The 23,720-nt window shown below is 51.1% G+C and overlaps 2 protein-coding genes across 2 annotated transcripts; both read right to left on the bottom strand.

Annotated features, from left to right (window-relative positions):
- Positions 1-731: 731 nt before the first annotated feature.
- On the bottom strand, positions 732-1,875 carry LOC139826780 (olfactory receptor 14J1-like). The gene has a single exon (XM_071803170.1). The coding sequence runs from the start codon at positions 1,873-1,875 to the stop codon at positions 943-945; it is 933 nt and encodes a 310-aa protein (XP_071659271.1). The 3' UTR covers positions 732-942.
- Positions 1,876-20,181: 18,306 nt separating this feature from the next.
- Positions 20,182-21,114, bottom strand: LOC136110903 (olfactory receptor 14A16-like). Its single transcript, XM_065854620.2, has one exon. The coding sequence runs from the start codon at positions 21,112-21,114 to the stop codon at positions 20,182-20,184; it is 933 nt and encodes a 310-aa protein (XP_065710692.2).
- Between the last annotated feature and the right edge of the window lie 2,606 nt (positions 21,115-23,720).

Here is a 23,720-nt window from a genome sequence, read left to right on the forward strand (position 1 = left end):
GCAGTTTCCCATAGGATGTTTCTGCCAACATGAAGTCACCTCAAGACCTCATCTGTGCTACAGACCTTCAAAGAATGGAAAGGAATAGTTGATGGTGTTTGTGCTCACTCACATTCATGTCACCTCATGTACATGATGTGCATGCTCACATCTCATCTGTACAAAGTAAACATGGACTGATGAACTATTCATTGAGTGTCCATCCATGGAGGGAAGAACAACCTCTGTGGGTGAGAGCACAGGGCTGGAAATGGTGGTTGTGAGGGGCCAGTCCATGATGATTGACTTGAAGCTCCTTATGAAGGGGTGTCCAGTGCACAGGGGCACAGCCCAGCCCCTGCTCTGCTGGTCCTGCAGGTCTCTGGCAGGAGGCCTGGCTGTGAGAGGACGCTGCTGTGTGCCAGCCTTGCACATACACACTGTTCAGCTGTACTACGGTGCTTCATCTGTGGGTCACTTTCTAGGACATATCCTTGAGAGAAGGTTTGGAAGAAGACCTAAACATTCAGGCCCTGCCCTGAGGAGATCACCTTTCTATCTGGAAAGGCTGTTGTGAGGTCAGCTCTGTCACAGCAGTGCCCATTGCCTGTCCCTGCCTGCGCTCACGGCACTGACACACAGCAGGACGGGGACCAAGCTGCCAGAGCACTCAGGCTTTGCACCAACACAAGGAATGAGAAGGAGAGTGTGGGACTGGAACCATAACAGCTCTGGAAGAACAAGTACCAATATTGGTGAAGGACCCTTTATTTTGCTTAAACACAGATAACACGATTCCACATTGACACAGCCACTCACTGAGAAGTGAAAAGCAGGCAGTGAATTACAAAGGGAATAAAAATATTATCATTAAAAAAAAAATCACAACTAGAGACAAAAAATACTACACAAGATGAACCTGCAATGAGAATGTCTTCTTATGTGGAAGAACACAGAGACAGTTTATAGGTTCAGAAGAAATCCAGTCATCAGTTTCCACAGGGCATCCTTGAGCTCCCGGTTCCTCATGCTGTAGATGAGGGGGTTCACTGCTGGAGGCACCACCGAGTACAGAACAGACACCACCAGATCCAGGGATGGCGAGGAGATCGATGGGGGCTTCAGGTAGGCAAACATGGCAGTGCTGACAAACAGGGAGACCACGGCCAGGTGAGGGAGGCAGGTGGAAAAGGCTTTGTGCCGTCCCTGTTCAGAGGGGATCCTCAGCACGGCCCTGAAGATCTGCACATAGGACACCACGATGAACACAAAACAGCTGAAAGTTAAACAGACACTGACTACTAGAAGCCAAACTTCCCTAAGATAGGAGTGTGAGCAGGAGAGCTTGAGGATCTGGGGGATTTCACAGAAGAACTGGCCCAGGGCATTGCCCTTGCACAGTGGCAGTGAAAATGTATTGGCCGTGTGCAGCAGAGCACTGAGAAACCCAGTGGCCCAGGCAGCTGCTGCCGTGTGGACACAAGCTCTGCTGCCCAGGAGGGTCCCGTAGTGCAGGGGTTTGCAGATGGCAACGTAGCGGTCGTAGGACATGATGGTGAGAAGATAAATCTCCGCTGAAGCTAAAAAGACAAACAGAAAGAGTTGTGCAGCACACCCTGCATAGGAAATGACCCTGGTATCCCACAGAGAGTTGGCCATGGACTTGGGGACAGTGGTGGAGATGGAGCCGAGGTCAAGGAGGGCGAGGTTGAGCAGGAAGAAGTACATGGGGGTGTGGAGGTGCTGGTCCCAGGCTATGGTGGTGATGATGAGGCCGTTGCCCAGGAGGGCAGCCAGGTAGATGCCCAGGAAGAGCCAGAAGTGCAAGAGCTGCAGCTCCCGTGTGTCTGCGAACGCCAGGAGGAGGAACTGGGTGATGGAGCTGCTGTTGGACATTTGCTGCCTGTGGGCGTGAGGACCTGTGCAAGGAGGAAAAGACTGTGACAAGTTAGGGGAGACTTCTCTGAAGAAAATAAATGGGCTGTTTCTCATGGAAAACCCCCTCCACAATGGAGGGATATTTCTGCTCATTCTCTCTTTCTACCAAGTGAGAAAAACAGTTCATCACAGTTTAAAATGCAGTTGGGCATGCAGTTTCCATGAACACAGCTCTGGGGCAAAACCGCCTGAGTTGGTGTCAGAACAAAAACTGACCCACACTCCCACCCCAACCCCAGAGAGCAAGAGCATCAGGGACACCTGTAGAAACAGGGAAGGACACTGCAGTGCTACCAGAAAATAAAGCAAGGACAGAAAGGCAGATGAGCATGCTGTGGAACCTTCTCCTTACCTGGCTGTGCTGCTGCCACTCACATAATGACACTATAGAGCAAGTACTTTTAGCACCTTTTTTGTGTACCACGTTCCAGGAACCCTTCACCTGGAGGTCCAGCTGCTGAGGTGGAGACTCGTGACCTGGACCCCATGGCTTTGGGGCAGAGGCTCTGCTGGGGAGGAGAGGAGACCAGGGGTTGCACTGGGAAATGTGTCTGCACTCGAGAGGATGTGACAGAAGTTCCTAAATCCCATCCCCAGCATTTCTGGTAGCAGTTAACTCTTCCTGCCCGTGTCTGTGCTGCCTGCAGCTGTGTCTCTGTCCCTGGGTCTGCTCCCTGTCAGTGCCACAGAGCCCGTCTCACGTGCTGTGTGCTCAGCTCTGTCCTGCTCACACCTCCTGGCACTGCCCAGGGGCAGCTCTGTGTGTGCAGGGGCTCAGGAGCAGCTCAGACAAGTCCTAACGAGAACTGGGGTCTCAGTGTCCTCTCCAAAGCAGAGAAATAAATCCCCACCTCCCACAGCACACCCGACCAACCAAGAGTGGAAAACTGAAAGCACAGACTCCTTCCCTTGCAGCTGTTGCTGTCTTGATGTCCTTGTTCAGAAGGACCCTCTGCAATGTCTGTGCGGTTGATCTGGAGCTCTGAGCAGCCTTGACCCGCACAGCACCCTTCAACCCCACAAGCTCCCTGCCTGCCCTGTCGGAGGTCGCTCCTTCCACCCACAGCTGCTGCCATGGGATCTCCCGGGCAGGCTGAGCGCTGACCCTGGCAGGTGGCAGAGTCCCTGCCCCGGCACAGCCCTGGGGTGCAGGGACCCTGCTCTGCAGGACAGCCCTGGGCACCCCTGGGTGCACAACTTGCTTCTCAGATTTTTTAAGTTGCTGAAAAAGATCCCCGTCCTTACAGATGCCACGAGCTGTGCCTGTGCCAGTTTTAGGAGATGCCTCCAGGAGCTACAGCTGCATTGCCCTGCACCCAGAGACTTACCATGGCAAGGGCTGCAAAGGTTTCTCCTCCAGTGAGCTCTCAGTCATCCTCCCAGTCCTGACCACCTTTAATCTCTCTCTGCCTTGCTCGTCTCCCTGAGATCCCCAGGCAGAGCCCTCAGCCCTGCTGCGTGTGCAGAGGAGCTGCTCCTGGGCAGAGCTGTCTCTCTGCAGCGCTGCCGCTTGCCAGGAGCTCCCTCTGTCCCAGGAGCCCAGCCCAGCTCAGTAGCACAGGAGAAGCCCAAGACACTTTAACGACCCTTCTGGTGGGTTTGGTGCTGATTCCATGAACCTCAGACCCTGAGGGGAAGCTGATGAAACCTCTCAAGAAGTCAGATTCAAACTCCAAAGTTTCTTGCAATGTTAATGAGTCCCACTGAGGGACACTACTGAGGAACTGACCCCAGGGTCTGGTTAGAGAAGAAAACGGGATGCAGTGACAAGAGGTCAGGAAAAGCAAGGTGAAGTTCTCTTAAATGCTGAGTAAACCTGAATGTGTTTCATTAGTCAAAGGGACAAGCCCTGACCCCCAGTCCTGGGAAGGCAGATCCTGTCCATCAATGTTGCCCAGTTCCCTTCCTGGACAGTGTGATGTGGGGCTGTGCAAGGCCAAGGGCAGGACTATGGTCCCACACCTCCCAGGTTCCTGGCTGGGGACAAGGAGGCCATGAGGCCCCTGTGCTGGAAGGACAAGGTCTCTCCTCACAGGCATCAGAGGTGCAGACAACAGCCATAGCCAAGGGGAGAAGGAGCTCATGTCTGGTGGGGCTTTCAGCCCCTTTACATCCCTTGATCATCTCCACCACAGCCTGTCCTGTGCTGTGGCATCCCCTGCACCTCTTTCCCTGCAGGCTGCAGACATCCCCCCTGCTGCCCCACCTTGCTCTTGTCTGAGCATCTTCCTCCATTTGCTGAGATCTCTGCATCCTCCCCAGCTGTTCATTGAAGCACAAAGCCTTGGGCTGATGCAGACTCCCTCTGCTGACCTGCTCCACCACAGCACTGCCCTTCCAGTCACCTTCCTTTCTGCTCATCTCCAGCCTGGACCTCTCCAGCTGCACTTTGTGCCATTATTTCTTTCCCATGCTGTTTCCCACTATGCAGAAAACCTCCACCACCTCTGAAACCACCCTTCAAGCACTCTCTGGCTACTCCTGCACTGCTGCAGCCTCCCCAGCGCTGCTGGGCCAAAGCAGCACAGGTTCCTCAGCATCCCACACCATGTGCACAAGGTGCTGAACCTGCCTTGGCAGAGCCCTGCACTCTCCAGTTCCCCTCTGCTTCTCCAAACTGGGAAGCCGCACACTGGCACACCCCCGTGTGTGTGGGGTCACACCAGTGCTGAACCGAATGGGATGAGAACTCCAGGTGTCTGGGTCCCCACGCTCCTCCTCATGCAGCCCCGTGTGCAGCTGCCTTGTTCATGGAGAGCGTGCACCACGGGCTGGTGTGGGGACCTTGGAGTGCCCAGGCCCTTCTCCTCAGGGTCACTGCTCAGCGTGTCAGGTCCTGCTCTGTCCTGATGGATGGGGTTATTGTCCCACCCTGATACAGCACTGGTCACGTCTCTTTGTACAACTTCAGAGCTTTCTGCTGGTCGAATACCAGATATTCACAAGGTCTGGACTCTCCCTGGACTGAAGGTCCATTTGCTCAGCTGTTAATGTTTTCATGCAGATGGTTTATCCTGATAAGGGTTTCTCTCCCAAGATAACAGGATAAGGAGCTACAGGACACTACAAATACCATCTCCTGGAGAAACCGTGGGGTCTTGGGGGTATGCTACTCATACTGTCAGAGGTCTGGACTCACAGGGGTAGATTTCCCTCTTGTGAGAGAACAGCAGGAATGCATGAAATTCAGCCTGGGAACAGAAAATGTCAGCTGAAGGTTGAGGAGTCATCAGGAAAAGGCATAACAACATGGGCAGTGTTGTGGTGACTGGACATCAGCTACTGACTCACTGATGAGGAAGATAAATTATATGAGGCCTCCTTCAAGACAAATGAAAGAAGCATCATGTTGTCGGGGCGGTGTCCTCGTGACAGACCTGAGATATCCCAATATCTGCAAGGTACCAGCCATCCAGGAGGGGTTGGAGCTCATTGACAACATCTTCCTGACACGGGGGACTGAGGAGTCAGTGAGGTGAGGTGCCCTGTGGGACTTCACACTTAAAACCACAAAGAGTTGGTCAGGATGGAACAGTCAGGGATGGGAAAGTGGAGCTGAGGCTCCTGGGAGATGATCACAAGGCCAAGAGCAGGATTTCAGGAGAGCAAGCTTTGGCCTGCTGAGGGACCTGCTTGGGTCCTATGGGATATGACCTTGGTGTCTGCAGTGCTTTTCTCTCACATTTCCTCCCTCCTCTCTCCCACCTGCTGTTGTGCAGCGTTTTTTACCCTTTCTCAACTACAATATCCCAGAGGTGCTGCCGGCATCACTGAGTGGCTCAGATTTGGCAGAGAGTGCGTCCATCTTGGAGCAGCTGAAATCGGCTCTGTCTGACGTTGGTCAAACTCCTGTTGTCTTCTCAGAGAAGTGACAACTGTAGCACAGCCACACTCACCCCCAGTTCCAAGACTTAGTCATGTAAACCAGCACAGGGTGACAGCACATTGGGTTTTGTAAACTACTGAATCATGGAAAAGATCTTCTGTCAGCAACCTTTTGAAGTCTTCAGTCAATGAGCAGGTTCCTATAGGGAACTGTAATTCCCCTGACATGACCTGGCCAGGCAAAGCTGCAAGTCCAAAGGATCTACGGCCAACTGCTTAACACAGCTATCTGATGGGCCAACAAGGGTGATGCTCACCTGGATCTGGAACAGGGACACAAGGAAGAGCTGGTGCGGGATGTGAACATCAGTGTCCACCTTGGCTGTTGTGACCAGGAAACAGTGGGGTCCCAGGCAGCAGAGGGGAGGGAGGAAGGCCAGCAGCAGAGCACAGGCTGGTGGGCTCCAGAGGAGAAGACTTTGACATAACTGGGTGTCTGATACAGGTGGGCAGCAGTTCATAAGGGTGAAGGAGCTCAGAAAATCTGAGAAGCCTTACAGGACAGCCTGCTCCAAGCACAAGAATGATCTCTCCACGTACCCATGAAAAGAAGCATTTATTTCGTGAGGCTGCTCCTCTGAACTGATGGAGCTCCAGGGCACAAAGGCAGCACACAGGAGGTGGAAGCAGGGGAAGCTGTAAAGGAGGAATTTAGAAACCTTGTCCATGGATGTGGGGATGATGCCAAAGCTGCCCTGGACTTGATACCTGCAGGAGAGTCTGAGGGCACAAGATGAGCTGACACGGCTTCATTTCCAGTAAAAGAACAGACAGGGTGAATGTGGAACTGCTGCTGAACTTCGTAAGAGTAGAATCAGACAGGACGGAGGTTCTTCATGGCTTCTTTGCCTCCATCTTCACCAGCAAGGTCTCCTGGGACTTTGTTCCTGAAGACAGGAGTCTGGAGAACACCCAGCAGTGGATGAGTCTCAAGTCAGGGATGACCTGAGCAAACTCAGACACCATTACAGAACAGGAGATGGGTCACTTGACCAGCTCCCTGAACACAAGTATCACTGTGCTGTGGCACCTGAGATTCCCAGGAACACCCACCTCTTGGCCCAGAGTTGTGTGATTCCTCTTGAGGTGTCCTGGCCTGTCTCGTCCATCAAGTGATGCTTTAGGCACCCACTTCTCTGACACATTCAGTTGTTATCAGGAGATTCTCTAGATCAATATTCATTGGAGATTGTTGATACCAGCTGTTCTGGAAATGAGGGTTTTGGGAGGGGGACGGAAATATTAGAGATTTGGCTTTATTACTCTTTATTATGGAAATGCTCACTGTTTGGCGACAATTCTGAAATCTCTGAAATCATCCACAAAGGACTTGAAGCCTTTAGGAAAGTGCTGCAGAGAGCATTGTCTTGTAAGGGTATTTTGGATGTTACTGAGCCCTCTGCTGCCATGATCCTGAATTGCAACTACTGAAAGAATGAACAAACCTGTCATGAACTGAAGGGCAGAAACAAACCCCAAGTTTCTGAGGGTGTTTGGATCCCCATGAAGGGCCATTACTGACACAAGCAGTCCCTGTCCCTGGAGGCTGCTCAAGGAAAAACAATGGAGACAATGGTCAGAGGTGGTAAAGGCAATGTTGAGGTGGCTCTGGTGCCACGTCAGCCCTTGACGTTTGTTCATCACCAGAATGGCCAAGCCCTGACCCCAGGACCTGACAAAGGAGACCCTTTCAGTCAAATGTTTCTCAGGCTCTGCCTGTGGTCACTGTGAGTGTTTTGTGTTTTGAGGGTGGGTTTGGTGCCAAGTGCTGTTGCTTTAACCACAAGGTTCTGGTTTTCTGAGGACTTGGCAATGCCTGTGAGGTCCCCCAAACCCATTCAACTTCTTTCACAGACCTGACAATGGTCACCAATCACCTGAGCTGTCCCAGTCCCAAACTTGCTTGAATCCTCTATTTGGATCCATACCCATCACTCCAGGAGGTCCATGCATCCACCAGGTTCATGGATGATTCCTTAGGTCCATCCAAGTGTGGGCAGTGTAAGAGAGGAGCAGAGCAGGATCAGCTCATGGGCCATGACTGAGCACAGCCACCACAGCAGCAGCCATTCCCCATCTCCCGGGCACAGTCAAGCCCACAGCATGCAAATGGCACTGCCATATATCATTAATCCAAAAAAGCCTGCCTTCTTTCCAAAATCAACAACAATCTTTCTACCATTCCCCTTCAACCCCCAGATATCAGCCGCATTCCACTTGTGGCTCAGACACGGTTGTAAGGATTTGCTGAAGTCATCAGCCATCACCCTTTTCTACCCCACATCTCCTGACCCTCTCCCACACCACACATGGCCGGTCACTGCTGCTCAGGGCCTCGCACTCTACAGAAGAGGCCTTGAGCTTCTTGGCTCTTCCTGGTGCTTGTTATAATCTTCCTCACTCCCTCCAGATCTCACAGTGAGATTTCTTGTTCATGACAGGGCCTTTGTAACCAGCTCTTATGAAATGGTTGTCCTTCTGTGATCATCTGTGCAGAAGAAGTAATCACAGAAAAGCACCAAATATGTCAAATCTGCTGCTGAGTGAAATGCAATAAAACCTTGTTGAGCCAGCCCCATAGCTGTGTCTTTCCAGCAAGGAGTTTCTCCTGAGAAAGGGATCCAACCTCTGCCACTCTCTGCAGAGGCACATGAGCAGCGTCCATGCACCTGGGGACACAAAGAGTGACTTTTGCAAGATCACCCTCTATCTGGACCATTTAGAAATGTACCTGTGGATGGGGTATGAAGCCTTATAGTACAGCAGAGACTGGAGTTCTGAGCTCCCTTCAACTCCCTGTGTGACAGTCTGTAAAATTAATTAACCCAGTGAAAAATTTGGTTTTGATTCTCTTCACAGCCTGAAGCACCACGTGGCTCAGGAGACAATCCAGGATACCCAACCAGAACTCACATGCTCTGAACTTAAAGTTCAGGTGTTCCCGGGAATCTCAGCAGACGTGTCACACTGATATCTGGGTTCAAGGAGCTGGTCAAGAGCCTCGTCTGCATTTCTGTAACGATGGCTTTGCTGCCTGGCTGATGCGCAGACTCTGTAGATGGATGCTGACACCTCTTGAACAACCTGCTCTGAAAGGATGAACAAGGCGGTGTTTTCTTTCTGGAAGGTTATTAGGACAGCAAACAAGAGGAAGCTGGGTTGGAGGAAGTGTAAAAGGATACAACGGTTGTGATCAGGGCTGTTTACGGTTACTTGTAAAGCAGCCTTGCGCCTCATGCGAATTATTTCTGTGATCAGAAGGAACCTGAGGGCTTTCTCCAAATCAGAAACATGAAGGGGAAGGAAGGACAGCGTCATTCAGTCTCTAAGGCACCTCAAGATGTGTCTTGACCAACCTCCTCCTCCAAGCAGGGTCAGACCAGATTAGTGAGGGGTCTATACAAACACATCGTGGTAACTTTCTGATGTAGAGTGGATGCGCACTCCTGGGAAACAGCTTCCAGTGCTTGACTGTCCTCAGGAATGGAAAGTTTTTCCCTTTATCTACTGTCCTTCTAAGCCAAACCATCCAGATTGCCTTTTACCCATCTACTTGCACACCGACACAGACCATAATATCCTAACTTGAGCACAAGCATATTGTGGGGGGTGATGATGAATGCCTTGCTGACTTCCAGGTAACAGACCATCACTGCTCTGCCCACGTCCACAACCCTGTCCTTTCCTCACAGAAGTCATGGCCAAAGACTGATGAATGTCTCTCTAGACCTAGGATATAAAACCAGAATACAATGCCTTAACTCATTCAACTGAAGATATTCCTCCTCTAGCTTTGAGGAATTAGATACTTTGCTGTAAGATTCCTGGTGTCCTCTCTAATGATGGGACAAGAAAATATGATTCTCAGAGTGATTTATCTTTTAAAACTAAATATACAGTGCTGGCAAGAAGTGTCTGTTCAGAGGAGAGAGAATCAACATCACTGATTACTTCAGCTTCGAAGTTGTGCCCCTGGAGCCCCAGGGACACGTGGAGCGAGCCCAGAGGGGACAGAGAAAGGGACATGATGGGCTGCTCCTATGCTGCTGGGCTGGGCTGGGCTCCTGGGACAGAGGGAGCTCCTGGCAAGCGGCAGCACTGCAGAGAGACAGCTCTGCCCAGGAGCAGCTCCTCTGCACACGCAGCAGGGCTGAGGGCTCTGCCTGGGGATCTCAGGGAGACGAGCAAGGCAGAGAGAGATTAAAGGTGGTCAGGACTGGGAGGATGACTGAGAGCTCACTGGAGGAGAAACCTTTGCAGCCCTTGCCATGGTAAGTCTCTGGGTGCAGGGCAATGCAGCTGTAGCTCCTGGAGGCATCTCCTAAAACTGGCCCAGGCACAGCTGGTGGGATCTGTAAGGAGGGGGCTCTTGTCAGGCAATGTTGAACAGCTGTGAAGCTGGGTGAGCACCCAGGGGTGCCCAGGGCTGTCCTGCAGAGCAGGGTCCCTGCACCCCAGGGCTGTGCCGGGGCAGGGACTCTGCCACCTGCCAGGGTCAGCGCTCAGCCTGCCCAGGGAGATCCCCTTGCACTGCAGGGAGAAGCTCTGAATGAAAGGAACAACCCCAGCATTGCAGGGTCCTTCTGCCGTACAGAGGGTACTGCCTGGGTCAGAGCTGCTCAGAGCTCCACATCACTGCAGAACATTCCCAGGGGACTTTTAAAAAAGTGCAGCAGGGCAGTGATTACCTGAATGGGAAGGATCCTGGTAATTTAGTCATTTACTCTGGGTTGATGGGGTGGGCACTAGGGCATAGAAACTAATTTCTTGGTTCAGAATGAGGCCCTGAAATTTCAGATCCATTTCTCTTAGAGGTGAATAAACCTGGGAGTATCAGAACTAAACACACCCTGGCTTATAGACAGCATCAGGACGACTTTTCGAGGGTCATCAAGGCTGGTCTGTTGTTTCCATCAGAGCTGCCCACACAGAGCTGCCCGGCTGCTGGGAGGGGTCTGCGGGGTGGAGCTGAGCACACAGCAGGTGGGATGGGGTCTGTGACACTGACAGGAGGAGACCTGGGGACACAGACACAGCTGCCGGCAGGGAGAGCTCCAGGCAGCAGAGCAGGGGGTGCTCAGCAGCTCTTTTGATCCTTCTCTGCAGATGAAGCTGGGTGTTGTCTGCTGGGCAATGATCCGATGGTCACTTGAGCACATCCGATCTTCAGGAGCCCTGACTCTGCTCTGCTGAGCCTTTCCTTGGGGTCCGCACTCTCCTCTCAGAGTCCTTTGCTTCTCTCAGTGAGGGGTCGTGTCCTGCTCTCTCCATCACATCTCCACCTCTGGGCTGGGGCAGGGAAGAGTTTGCAGATCTGCCCTTTCAAACAGTGCTTGCCCACTTCTATATGACTCCAGTTGTTTTGGTTTTTCAGAGAGTTATTTGTGTGTGAATTCATCTTCAAAGCAGCACCAGCAAAATCTCTCAAGAGATGGGTAAAAAAACTGAAAGACACTGCTACTCTCCTGACTCTGTTCTAAGCCATAGGAAGCTGAGCCCTATCACCTGTCCTAGCACACGACTCTCCTCATTTTAGTCATGAAAATGAAGACTTTCTCTCTTCCCATATGTGATGGTGGAAAATAAAAACCACAGACAATATTATTATAAAGACATGCTAAGGCTCCCTTCTGCAGCCCACGTTCTTAGAGACATGAGTGCAGATACTGAACTTTTCCACCAATGGTGGTTTACACCTGACACTGCCTGTGAATGCTGGATCTGTCACAAACCAGCTCCCGTGTCCCCGCCGGAGCAGAACAAAGCTGGCTGCTTGGCAGCACATGGGCAGAGGTCCTGCTGCTCACAGCACACTCAACCAGCACAAACCAGAAGATAGAAATGCATTTCAAATGGAGTGATTACTATGAAAAGATGTAGTGGACTTTTCAGAAGAGTCTTCCTGCATTTTAATTTGTCATTTCGTTTTTTAGAGCAGTACCTCCATGTCAGGAAGGAGCAAATGTCCAACAGCAGCTCCATCACCCAGTTCCTCCTCCTGGCGTTCACAGACACATGGAAGCTGCAGCTCTTGCACTTCTGGCTCTTCCTGGGCATTTACCTGGCTGCCCTCCTGGGCAACGGCCTCATCATCACCACCATAGCCTGTGACCAGCACCTCCACACCTCCATGTACTTCTTCCTGCTCAACCTTGCCCTCCTGGACCTGGGCTGCATCTCTACTATTCTCCCCAAGTCCTTGGCCAACTCCCTCTGGGACACCAGGACCATCTCCTACCCAGGATGTGCTGTGCAGCTCTTTTCATTTGCCCTCTTGATCACAGCAGAGTATTCGCTCCTCACCATCATGTCCTACGACCGCTACATTGCCATCTGCAAACCCCTGCACTACAGGACCCTCCTGGGCAGCAGAGCTTGTGTCCACATGGCAGCAGCTGCCTGGGCCACTGGGTTTCTCAGTGCTCTGCTGCACACGGCCAATACATTTTCACTGCCACTGTGCAAGGGCAATGCCCTGGGCGAGTTCTTCTGTGAAATCCCCCAGATCCTCAAGCTCTCCTGCTCACACTCCTACCTCAGGGAACTTGGGCTTATGGTGGTCAGTGCCTGCTTAGTTTTTATGTGTTTTGTGTTCATTGTGTTCATTGTGTTCATATGTGCAGATCTTGAGGGCCGTGCTGAGGATCCCCTCTGAGCAGGGACGGCACAAAGCCTTTTCCACCTGCCTCCCTCACCTGGTTGTGGTCTCCCTGTTTTTCAGCACTGCCATGTTTGCCCACCTGAAACCCCCCTCCATCTCATCCCCATCCCTGGTCCTGGCTGTGTCCTTTCTGTACTCGGTGGTGCCTCCAGCAGTGAACCCCCTCATCTATAGCATGAGGAACCAGGAGCTCAAGGATGCTCTGAGCAAACTAATGGCTAGATGCTTGTCAAAAGCAATAATTTGCCCCTCTTCTGCACATCACTTGTGATATAACTTATGAAAGGTCTGGCTGCTCTTTCGTATGCTTCGAGAGTTGTTGACGTTTTGGATTTGGAGGGAGACTTGTTTGGTTTTGCTTCTTTTTGGCTGTGATAATATCACCCACAAATAAATGTCATTTTTAAGCCCACTTCTAATTCTCTGTCTATCTTTACACCTTGATTCATAGACAGTGTAAATAAGATGGCATGGTTTCTGTGTATTTGAACAAAATAAAGAACCCTGCAGCGAATTGCTTGTCCGATATCCTTCCTCTGAGAACTTTGTGAAGCTGAAAGCAAAGTGCTTGTGAGCAGAGTCGGAGGGAAGAATTCCCAGCACAGCAGCTCTGCCAGGGAGCACCAGCGCTTGTTCTTCCAGAGCTGTTCTGGTTCCACTCCCCCACTCTCCTTCTCATCCCTTGTGTTGGTGCAAGGCCTGAGTGCTCTGGCAGCTTGGTCCCCGTCCTGCTGTGTGTCAGTGCTGTGAGCGCAGGCAGGGACAGGCAATGGGCACTGCTGTGACAGAGCTGGCCTCACAACAGCCTTTCCAGAATCAAAGGTGATCTCCTCAGGGTAGGACCTGAAGGTTCAGGTCTTCTTCCAAACCTTCTCTCAAAGAACACACACAAGAAAGCAGCCTGCAGGTTAAAACATCATTGTACAGCTGAACAGTGTGTGTGTGCAGGGCTGGTACAGCAGTGTCCTCTCACAGCCAGGCCTCCTGCCAGAGACCTGCAGGACCAGCAGAGCAGGGGCTGGGCTGTGCCCCTGTGCACTGGACACCCCACAAAAGCTGTCCCAGGGCATCGTCATGGACTGGCCCCTCACAACTTCTATTTCCAGCCCTGGGCTATCACACCAGATTGGAGAATTTGTTCCTGAATGAGTAGGTTAGAAATCCATGTTTGCATTGTGCAGATGAGATGTGAGCATGCACATCATGTATGAGAGGTGAGATGAACCTAGGTGAGCAGAAGCAACATCAGCCATTCTTGGGGGTTCCATGAATGCTTTTGAGACAGACAGAGTCTTGAGGTCACTTCACAGTGGGAGTAACATCCTATGGGAAACCACCTGAATGCAACATTGCATATGCATCCTTGAACTGTGATCCCCAGGTCCATTCCTCATGCTATGGGACATCTCAGATGAGTGCAGAGCAGGGTCACACACCACAGGGCTGAGGTGCCTCCTGTCCTTTGGGAGTGGCAACAGGAGGCCAGAGGGACACTGTGACTCCTGCCTCTGTGAGTAAAAGGGACAAACTCTGAACATCCCTAGGTGCATAAGGAGTCCATGGGACTGCCTCAGATGTGGACATCTGACATTTCTGTTTGTGACTCCAGAACAAACCCCACTGGCCCAGGCAGATCAACCTCATGTACTCCTGTCTGCTACATCATCCTTACCCGTGAGTCTGGATTGTGGTCCCAAATGCGCCAGAGCAAGCAGAGAGGTTCTGAGGTCCTTGGCAAAGCCAGTTGTCAAACCTGTCTTCAAGAAGGGCAGGAATGAGAATTGTGAGAACTACAGGCTGGTCAGCCTGTGTCCTTCCATGGAAAGAGGATGGGACAAGTCTTCCTGCAGCCATGTCCAGACACTTGGAAAACAAGGAAGGGATTAGTGAACCCAAATGGGCATGGAAAGAAAGGCATGTTGTGCACATGGAAATTCACAAGGTGTCAGACATGGTTTCCCATGATGTCCTTATAATCTGACTGATGCTATCTGCACTAAAGAGGTAGATGCTGGGTAGGAAGTTGGCTGGATGATGAAACCCAAATGTCACCAGTGGCACAAAGTGCCCCATAGAGCCAGTTAGCAGTGGAATCCCTCAGGGACCAGCATTTGGGCCAACACTGTTGAATGTCTTTACTTTCCCCCTGTATGATGTGACAGAGTGAACCTTCAGCTCCTTCGGAACTGATGATGGAACACAGTGTAGTTTCAGCTCCTTTGAGGATGGTGCAAAGCTGGGCAGAGGACTTGAACAACCTCACCTGGTTCACCCTCCCCTGAGCAGGACAGTGAGACAAGATGATGTTCACACCTGAACTACTCTGTGATTCAAGGAATCTTTCCCTTGGAAAGGTTTTGGGAGAAGGAATAGGTGGAAAAACAAGAAAATTAAAATAAAATAAAATAAAATAAAATAAAATAAAATAAAATAAAATAAAATAAAATAAAATAAAATAAAATAAAATAATAGGCAGCATAGGAGACATAAAAGCTGTCAAATAAACAGAGCATTTCCTGAGAAGAATGTTTCTCTACTCAAATTGTTATCAGGAAATCTATAATCAGCTCCTCAAACTCCCTGTTTTGCTCATTGGCCCCTGGGATTTACAGCCCATTTCTTTACATCAGATTCTGCACTGAAGTTTGCACTGATTGTTACAGCTTCTCTGCAGGAATTGCTTCATGTTTCCTTAGAGAACAGGATGTAAACAGGCAACGGGGAATTTTTAATTAGAGGGAAAAAAAAAACGATAAAAAGAAAAAAAAAAAGAAACACAATAGAAATTAATAGTCTTTCTCAGTTCTGTGGTTAAATTAAGCAGTTTCCAGCGAGGTCCATTGCCCTAATTGAAGAGTTGCCTATAGGGAGTACGAGAGCAACTGCTGAAAGACTTTACCTGCCTGAAGCTCAGAGCAGAGTGAGAGTTGAGAGGCTCTGAATGAGCAAAGAGTGAGAGGTGAAGATCCTCTAGGGAGCCATGGAAAGTGCAAATGTCCAGACAGGCTTCTGAAGAGATGAGTTCAGACATGGTGAGCTGGATAAGGACAGGCAGAAATTCCTGGATGCTCAGGGGATTAAATACACATCATGATAGACAGAGTTCTGGCAATGAAAGCACAGGGAAAGGCCAATGTTTCATCTCCCACAGTACATACATGTTCAGAAAGTACATATTTTGGTAGGATAGAAATTCCACAGACATTTTATTGGAAATATTGAATTATTTTACCTGATTAAAAAAGTGTGGGTCTTTTTGTTCTTGTTGTTGCTTCGTTTTAGTTTGGTTGGGTTTGGTTTTCAGTTTTGAGCGGAGTTTTCAGGCTTTCAGGTTTTCGGGCTGAGCTCCATGGTCTCTCTATAAGCACCCAGTGCAAACCTCGAGAGGTCGCCGTGTACCTGAGGTGTTTGCCTGGGACTGGCAGGTATCAGACCAGACTGATAGAGCCATGGTGCTTTCATCATTTACATCTGGTATTCAAGACTTGTGTGCTTAATTAGATAAGTTTCTGGAGTGTAGGTAAAGAGACAGGTATGTAAAGAGCATTTTGAGGAAGTGATAGAAGAATTTTCCAGTTGATCGCATAGAATCATAGAACAATTTCAGTTGGAAGAGACCCACAGGATCATTGAGTCCAACCACAGCCTGACTCTAGCACTAAATCATGTCCCTAAGAACCTCGTCTAAGCTCCTTTTAAAACCCCTCCAGGGATGGTGACTCCACCACTGCCCTGGGCAGCCTGTTCCAATGGCTGACAACCCTTTCCAGGAAGAATTTTTTCCAAATATCCAATCTAAACCCCCTCTGGTGCAATTTGGGACCATCTCCTCTCGTCCTATCAGTTGCTCCTTGGGAGAAGAGACAGCAGCCCACATGTCCCAACCTCCTCTCAGGGAGTTGTGGACAGTGATAAGGTCTCCCCTCAGCCTCCTGTCCTCCAGGTTGAACCCCCCCAGGTCCCTCAGCTGCTCCCCATCACACTTGTGCTCCAGCCCCTCACCAGCTCTATTGCCCTTCTCTGAACTCGCTCCAGAGCCTCAAGGTCTTTCCTATAGTGAGGGGCCCAAAACTGAACACAGGATTTGAGGTGGGGCCTCGCCAGCGCAGATTACAACAGGATGATCACTGGCCTGATCCTGCTGGTTGCGATATTCTTGGTGAACGTCAGGATGCTGGTGGTCTTTGTGGCCACCTGGGCACATGCTGGCTCATGTTCAGCTGCTGTCAATGAACACCCCCAGATCCCTTCTGCCGGGACGCTTCCCAACCACTCTTCCCTGAGCCCGTAGCCTTCATGGGGTTGTTGTGATCCAAGCACAGGACCCGGCACTTGGCCTTGTTGAACGTCATGGAATTGGCCTCAGCCCAATGATCCAACCTGTCCAGATCCCTCTGTATGGCCTTCCTACCCTCCAGCAAATCAACACTCCCAACAGACTTGGTGTCATCTGCGAACTTACTGAGGGCGCACTCAATCCCCTCATCAAGATCATTGATAAAGAGATTAAACAGAACTGGCCTCAATACTGAGCCCTGAGGACACCACTCGTGACCGGCCACCAACTGGATTTGGCTCCGTTCACCACAACTCTTTGGGCCTGGCCCTCCAGCCAGTTCTTTACCCATCGCAGATACACCATCCAGGCCATGAGCTGCAGCTTCTCCAGGAGATGCTGTGGGATACGGTGTCAAAGGCTTTATTGCAGTCTAAGGACACAACCTCCACAGCCTTTCCCTCATCTACTAGCTGGGTCACCTTGTCATGAAAGAAGATCAGGTTGGTCAAACAGGACCTGCCTTTCATAAACCCATGTTGACTGGGTCTGATCATATGGTTCTCTTGTAAGTGTTGCGTGATGTTACTCACGATCATCTGCTCTGTGACTGTCCCCAGCACTGAAATAAGACTGACAGATCTCTAGGTCACCAGGTCCTCCTTCCAGCCCTTCCTGTAGATGGCTGTAGCATTTGCGAACTGCAGAAAAGCTGTAACAACCAGGTGCAAACTTCAGTGGAGAATCTTATGTAAAGAAAAGTGATGTAACTGCCAGGGGGAGTTTGCTTGGTTTACTTTCCAAAACAGAAAGGAGAAGCCATGACTCTCCAAAACAGAAAGGAGAAGGCAACGGGAAGGGGGATCCTGTCCCTCACAGACGGCTCAGGGCTCTTCCTGGGACCGTGGGATGTGGGTGTGCAAGGCCGAGGGAAGGACAACACTGGGACAACAACTTCCAGCTTCCCCACGGGGCTGCAAGGAGGCAGTGAGGCCCCAGAGCCATGAGGACAACATGGCTTCTCCTGGGCCTCAGTGGCAGAGACAACTGCCATGGCCAAGGGGACAGAGACCTGGGTTCTGTGGGTCCCTTCCAGCCTTGCCAGCGCCCTTTTCCATCTCCACCACAGGCTGTTCTACACGGTCCTACCCCTGCCCCTCTTTCCCTGCAGGCTGCAGACACCCATCTCGCTTCCCCACCTGCTCTCACTCCAGCATTTCTTTTGGTCTTTTACCTGACCGAAGACAAGTAACCTCACCATGATCTTCTAAATCCCATGACTGCTACTGGCCTTTCAGCTTCTCTGACAGACACAGCCATGTCCCTGCTGCTGTCCCCTCATGTTCTCAGGTGGGATGGACATGACAACCCATGTCTAAGGCCTCTTCCTGGATAGGGCCTGTGAGCACTTAGGGAGAGGCTCTTTCCCAGCCATGTCCCTGCTGCTGGGCTGTCACCTCCAGAGACAGAATTGACCTCAGTGTCCCCTTCACAGTCCCATGCTGCTTACTGGAATAACTCAGGTTTGCAGAGAGCCCTTGTCTCACTCATCTTGTCTCACTCTCCTGCTCAGGGCAGGTGAACCAGGTCAGGTTGTTCAAGGCCTATACCCAGGTTTGCATCATCCTCAAACGCACTGAAAGTGCACTCAGTTTTATCTTAGGAGGGGAGAATAAAGACGTTCAACAGTGTTGTTCAAATGCTGGTCACTGAGAGATGACACCAGTAACTGGCTGCACGGAGGACTTTCTACCACTGCTGATATTTGGGTTTGATGGTTAAGCCAACTTCCTACCCAGCATCCACTTCCTGAGCCCCATCAGCACTGCTCTGGCCAGAAGGAGACCATGGCTGAGCCTTGCAAACACCCTGTACACAACATGCCTTTCTTTCCCCTGTCCACTTGGGTTCAGCAGTCCCTTCCTTGTCCTTCACATTCCTGGAAACGGCTGCAGGAGGACGTGTCCCATCCCCTTCCCAGGGAGGGAGGTAGGGTGGCCAGTCTGTTATTCTCCCAGTTTCTATTCCTGCTCTTCTTGAAGATGGGTTTGAGGTCTGCGTTTTCTAAGGACCCCAGAACCATTCTGGTTTCTATGGCACTTTTGACATAAATATCAGGGTACTGTCAGGTGTCCACATCTGAGCTGGCCTCATGGACTCCTTATGCACCCAGGGATGCTCAGAGACAGAGTCTGTCCCTTTTACACACAGAGGCAGGAGTCACAGTGTCCCTCTGGCCTCCTGTTACCACTCCAAAGGATGGGAAGCATCTCATCCCTTTAGCATGTCACACTTCTCTGTACTTATCTGAGATGTCCCACGTCATGAGGACTGGACACGGGGACCTCATTTAAAGGAAGCACAACCCAGTGCTGTACTCAGGCAGTCTCCCATAGGATGTTTCTGCCAACATGAAATGACCTCAAGACCTTATATGTGCCACAGACCTTCACAGAATGGAAAGGAATAGTTGATGGTGTTTGTGCTCACTCACATTCATGTCACCTCATGCACATGATGTGCATGCTCACATCTCATCTGTACAAAGTAAACATGGACTGCTGAACTATTCATTGAGTGTCCATCCGTGGAGGGAAGAACAACCTCTGTGGGTGAGAGGCCAATACTAGAAATGGTGGTTGTGGGGGGCCAGTCCATGGTGATTGACTTGAGGCTCCTTATGAAGGGGTATTTATTGCACAAGGGCACAGCCCAGCCCCTGCTCTGCTGGTCCTGCAGGTCTCTGGCAGGAGGCCTGGCTGTGAGAGGACACTGCTGTGTGCCAGCCCTGCACACACACACTGCTCAATTGTACAACAGTGTTTCATCTGTGGGCCAGTTTCTTGGGCATATCCTTGAGAGAAGGTTTGGAAGAAGACCTAAACTTTCAGGCCCTGCCCACAGGAGATCACCTTTCTATCTGGAAAGGCTGCTGTGAGGCCAGCTCTGTCACAGCAGTGCCCATTGCCTGTCCCTGCCTGCGCTCACAGCGCTGACACACAGCAGGATGGGGACCAAGCTGCCAGAGCACTCAGGCCTTGCACCAACACAAGGGATGAGAAGGAGAGTGGGGGAGTGGAACCAGAACAGCTCTGGAAGAACAAGCACTGGTGCTCCCTGGCAGGGCTGCCATGCGACAGCTCTTTTCCCTTCCACCCATGCACGTAAGAACTATCACTGCAGCTCCAAAAAGGCCTTGCAGTTAGGATGTCGGCAGGAAAAAAAAATTATGAAGGGTCTTTTATTTTTCTTAAACACAGAGAGAACAGTTCCTCCCAGACACAGCCACACAGCGAGAAAAGAAAAGCAGGCAGGGAATTACAAAGGGAATCATGATATAGTCATAAAAAAATAATACAAGTAGAGAAAGAAAATACTGCACACACGATGAACCTTCAAAGAGATAGACTATAACTATTATGTAGAAGAAGACAGAGGCAGTTTATAGCTTCAGAAGAAATCCGGTCATCTTTTTCCACAGGGCATCCTTGATTTCCTGGTTCCTCATGCTGTAGATGAGGGGGTTCACTGCTGGAGGCACCACCGAGTACAAAACAGACACCACCAGATCCAGCCATGGGGATGAGATGGAGGGGGGTTTCAGGTAGGCAAACATTATGGTGCTGAGGAACAGAGAGAGCACGGCCAGGTGAGGGAGGCAGGTGGAAAAGGCTTTGTGCCGTCCCTGCTCAGAGGGGATCCTCAGCACGGCCCTGAAGATCTGCACATAGGACAGCACAATAAACACAAAACACACGAATGCTACGAAGAGACCTATCACAATAAGTCCAAGTTCCCTAAGGTAGGAGTATAAGCAGGAGAGCTTGAGGATCTGGGGGATTTCACAGAAGAACTGGCCCAGGGCATTGCCCTTGCACAGGGGCAGTGAAAATGTATTGGCCGTGTGCAGCAGAGAATAGAGAAACCCAGTGGCCCAGGCAGCTGCTGCCATGTGGACACAAGCTCTGCTGCCCAGGAGGGTCCCGTAGTGCAGGGGTTTGCAGATGGCAACGTAGCGGTCGTAGGACATGATGGTGAGAAGATACAACTCTGCTGAAATGAAAAAGACAAAGCAAAACAGTTGTGCAGCACATCCCAAATAAGAAATGGCCCTGGTGTCCCAGAGGGAATTGGCCATGGATTTGGGGACAATGGTGGAGATGGAGCCCAGGTCGAGGAGGGCGAGGTTGAGCAGGAAGAAGTACATGGGGGTGTGGAGGTGCTGGTCCCAGGCTATGGTGGTGATGATGAGGCCGTTGCCCAGGAGGGCAGCCAGGTAGATGCCCAGGAAGAGCCAGAAGTGCAAGAGCTGCAGCTCCCGAGTGTTGGTGAAGGCCAGGAGGAGGAACTGGGTGATGGAGCTGCTGTTGGACATATGTTGCTTCTTGCCATGGGGGCTCTCTCTTCTAAAAGAAAAAAGACAACCTAAAATCAGGGCAGACTGCTCTGAGGAAGCCACTCTATTTTTCGTATTAATAACTCCAACTGTACTGTACTTCCTTTCTGTGGTCTGTGCTGGCTGAGTGTGCTGTGAGTAGCGGGACCTCCACCCATGAGAGGCCAAGCAGCCAGCTTTGCTCTGCTGCAGTGGGGACATGGGAGCTGGTTTATGAGAGTTTTGATGTTCACAAGCAATGTCAGATTTTATGCACCATTAATTGAAAAGTTCAATATCTGCACTCGTGATGCTTAAGAGCATGGGTTGCAAAGCAGAGCCCATAGTATGTAGTTATCATGATTTTCTCTGTGTTTTTAACTTTATATCATCACATCTCATGAGTGGATTTCTGTAGGGGTTGAATTCCTCGTATATATGACTGAAAATGTGAAGAGTCTTGAGATTGGACAGGCAAAAGGGCTCATCTCTCTGTGGCTCAGTGCATAGCTAGGAGAGCAGCTTTTACCCATTTGCCCTGAGCTTACACTTGTGCTGCCTTGAAAACGACTTCATAAACAGATCTCTGTAAAATAAAACCCAAAACTGGACTCAGAGTGGAGTAGAGGAGCCCTGTTTGAAAGAGCCGATCTGCAAACTCTTCCCTGCTCCAGCCCAGAGGTGGAGATGTGATGGAGAGAGCAGGACACGACCCCTCACCAAGAGAAGCAAAGGACTCTGAGAGGAGAGTGCGGACTCCAAGGAAAGGCTCAGCACTCAGGGATCCTACAGCAGAGCTGGGCCTTTCTGGGGGCAGCTTGTGAGCCCAGCAGGACAGGCAGAGCAGAGTCAGGGCTCCTGAAGATGGGATGTGCTCAAGGGACAGTCAGACCATTGTCCAGCAGACAATACCCAGCATCATCTGCAGAGAAGGACCAAAAGAGCTGCTGAGCACCCCCTGCTCTGCTGCCTGGAGCTCTCCCTGCCGGCAGCTGTGTCTGTGTCCCCAGGTCTCCTCCTGTCAGTGTCACAGACCCCATCCCACCCGCTGTGTGCTCAGCTCTGCCCTGCAGACCCCTCCCAGCAGCCGGCACTGCCCAGGGGCAGCTCTGTGTGGGCGGCTCTGATGGGAACAGCAGATTTAACAATAATGAGCCTGGAAAAGTCATCCTGATACTGTCTGCAAGCCATGATGTGTTTAGTTCTGATACTCCCAGGTTTATTCAACTTCAAGATAAATGGATCTGGAATTTCAGTGCCTCATCCTGAACCAAAAGATTAGTTTCTATGTCTCAGTGCCCACCCTGTCAACCCGTAGTAAGTGGCTAAAATACCAGGATCATTCCCTTTCAGGTAGCCAGTGCCTTGCTCTTCTTGTTTAAAAGTCCCCTGGGAATGTTCTGCAGTGATCTGGACCTCTGAGCAGCTCTGACCCAGGCAGCACCCTCTGTACAGCAGAAGGACCCTGCAATGCTGGGGTTGTTCCTTTCATGCAGAGCTTCTCCTGCAGTGCAAGGGGATCTCCCAGGCAGGCTGAGCGCTGACCCTGGCAGGTGGCAGAGTCCCTGCCCCAGCACAGCCCTGGGGTGCAGGGACCCTGCTCTGCAGGACAGCCCTGGGCACCCCTGGGTGCTCACCTGGCTTCACAGCTGTTCAACATTGCCTGACAAGAGCCCCCTCCTTACAGATCCCACCAGCTGTGCCTGTGCCAGTTTTAGGAGATGCCTCCAGGAGCTACAGCTGCATTGCCCTGCACCCAGAGACTTACCATGGCAAGGGCTGCAAAGGTTTCTCCTCCAGTGAGCTCTCAGTCATCCTCCCAATCCTGACCACCTTTAATCTCTCTCTGCCTTGCTCGTCTCCCTGAGATCCCCAGGCAGAGCCCTCAGCCCTGCTGCGTGTGCAGAGGAGCTGCTCCTGGGCAGAGCTGTCTCTCTGCAGCGCTGCCGCTTGCCAGGAGCTCCCTCTGTCCCAGGAGCCCAGCCCAGCTCAGCAGCTCAGGAGCAGCCCAGGGCGCTTTAATGACCCCTCTGGTGGCTTTGGTGCTGAGTTCATGAACCTCAGACCCTGAGGGCAAGTGGAAGAAGTCAAACTCAGATCTAAACTTCAAAGTTTCTTGTAATGTTAATGAATTCCACCTAGGGACACAACTGAGAAACCATCCCCAGGGCAGATGGGACAGAACAAAGGGTAAGCAAGTGAAAGGTGGCTCTGATGCTAGAGGAAACCTGAATGTGTTCCATTAACTAAAGGTCCAAGCCCTGACTCCCAGCCCCGGGGAAGTCTGATCCTGTCCCTCTCACCTTGCCCAGGGCCCTTCCTGGGACAGTGTGATGTGGGGCTGTGCAATCCAAGGGCAGGACTATGTCTGGTGGGGGCTCTCAACCTCTTTACATCCCGTGATCATCTCCACGACAGCCTGCACAAAGCCTTGGGCTGATGCAGACTCCCTCTGCTGACCTGCTCCACCACAGCACTGCCCTTCCAGTCACATTCCTTCCTGCTCTTGTCCAGCCTGGACCTCCCCAGCTGCACTTTGTGCCATTATTTCTTTCCCATGCTCTTTCCCACTAGGAAGAAAACCGCCACCATCTTTGAAACCACCC

The sequence above is a fragment of the Patagioenas fasciata genome, unplaced genomic scaffold (assembly GCF_037038585.1).
Source record: "Patagioenas fasciata isolate bPatFas1 unplaced genomic scaffold, bPatFas1.hap1 Unplaced_17, whole genome shotgun sequence".
NCBI classification, from domain to species: Eukaryota; Metazoa; Chordata; class Aves; order Columbiformes; family Columbidae; genus Patagioenas; species Patagioenas fasciata.

Bases quoted from the DNA above. Each gene is read 5' to 3' on its own strand.
- LOC139826780 (XM_071803170.1), bottom strand. From the start codon at position 1,875: ATGTCCAACAGCAGCTCCATCACCCAGTTCCTCCTCCTGGCGTTCGCA.
- LOC136110903 (XM_065854620.2), bottom strand. From the start codon at position 21,114: ATGTCCAACAGCAGCTCCATCACCCAGTTCCTCCTCCTGGCCTTCACC.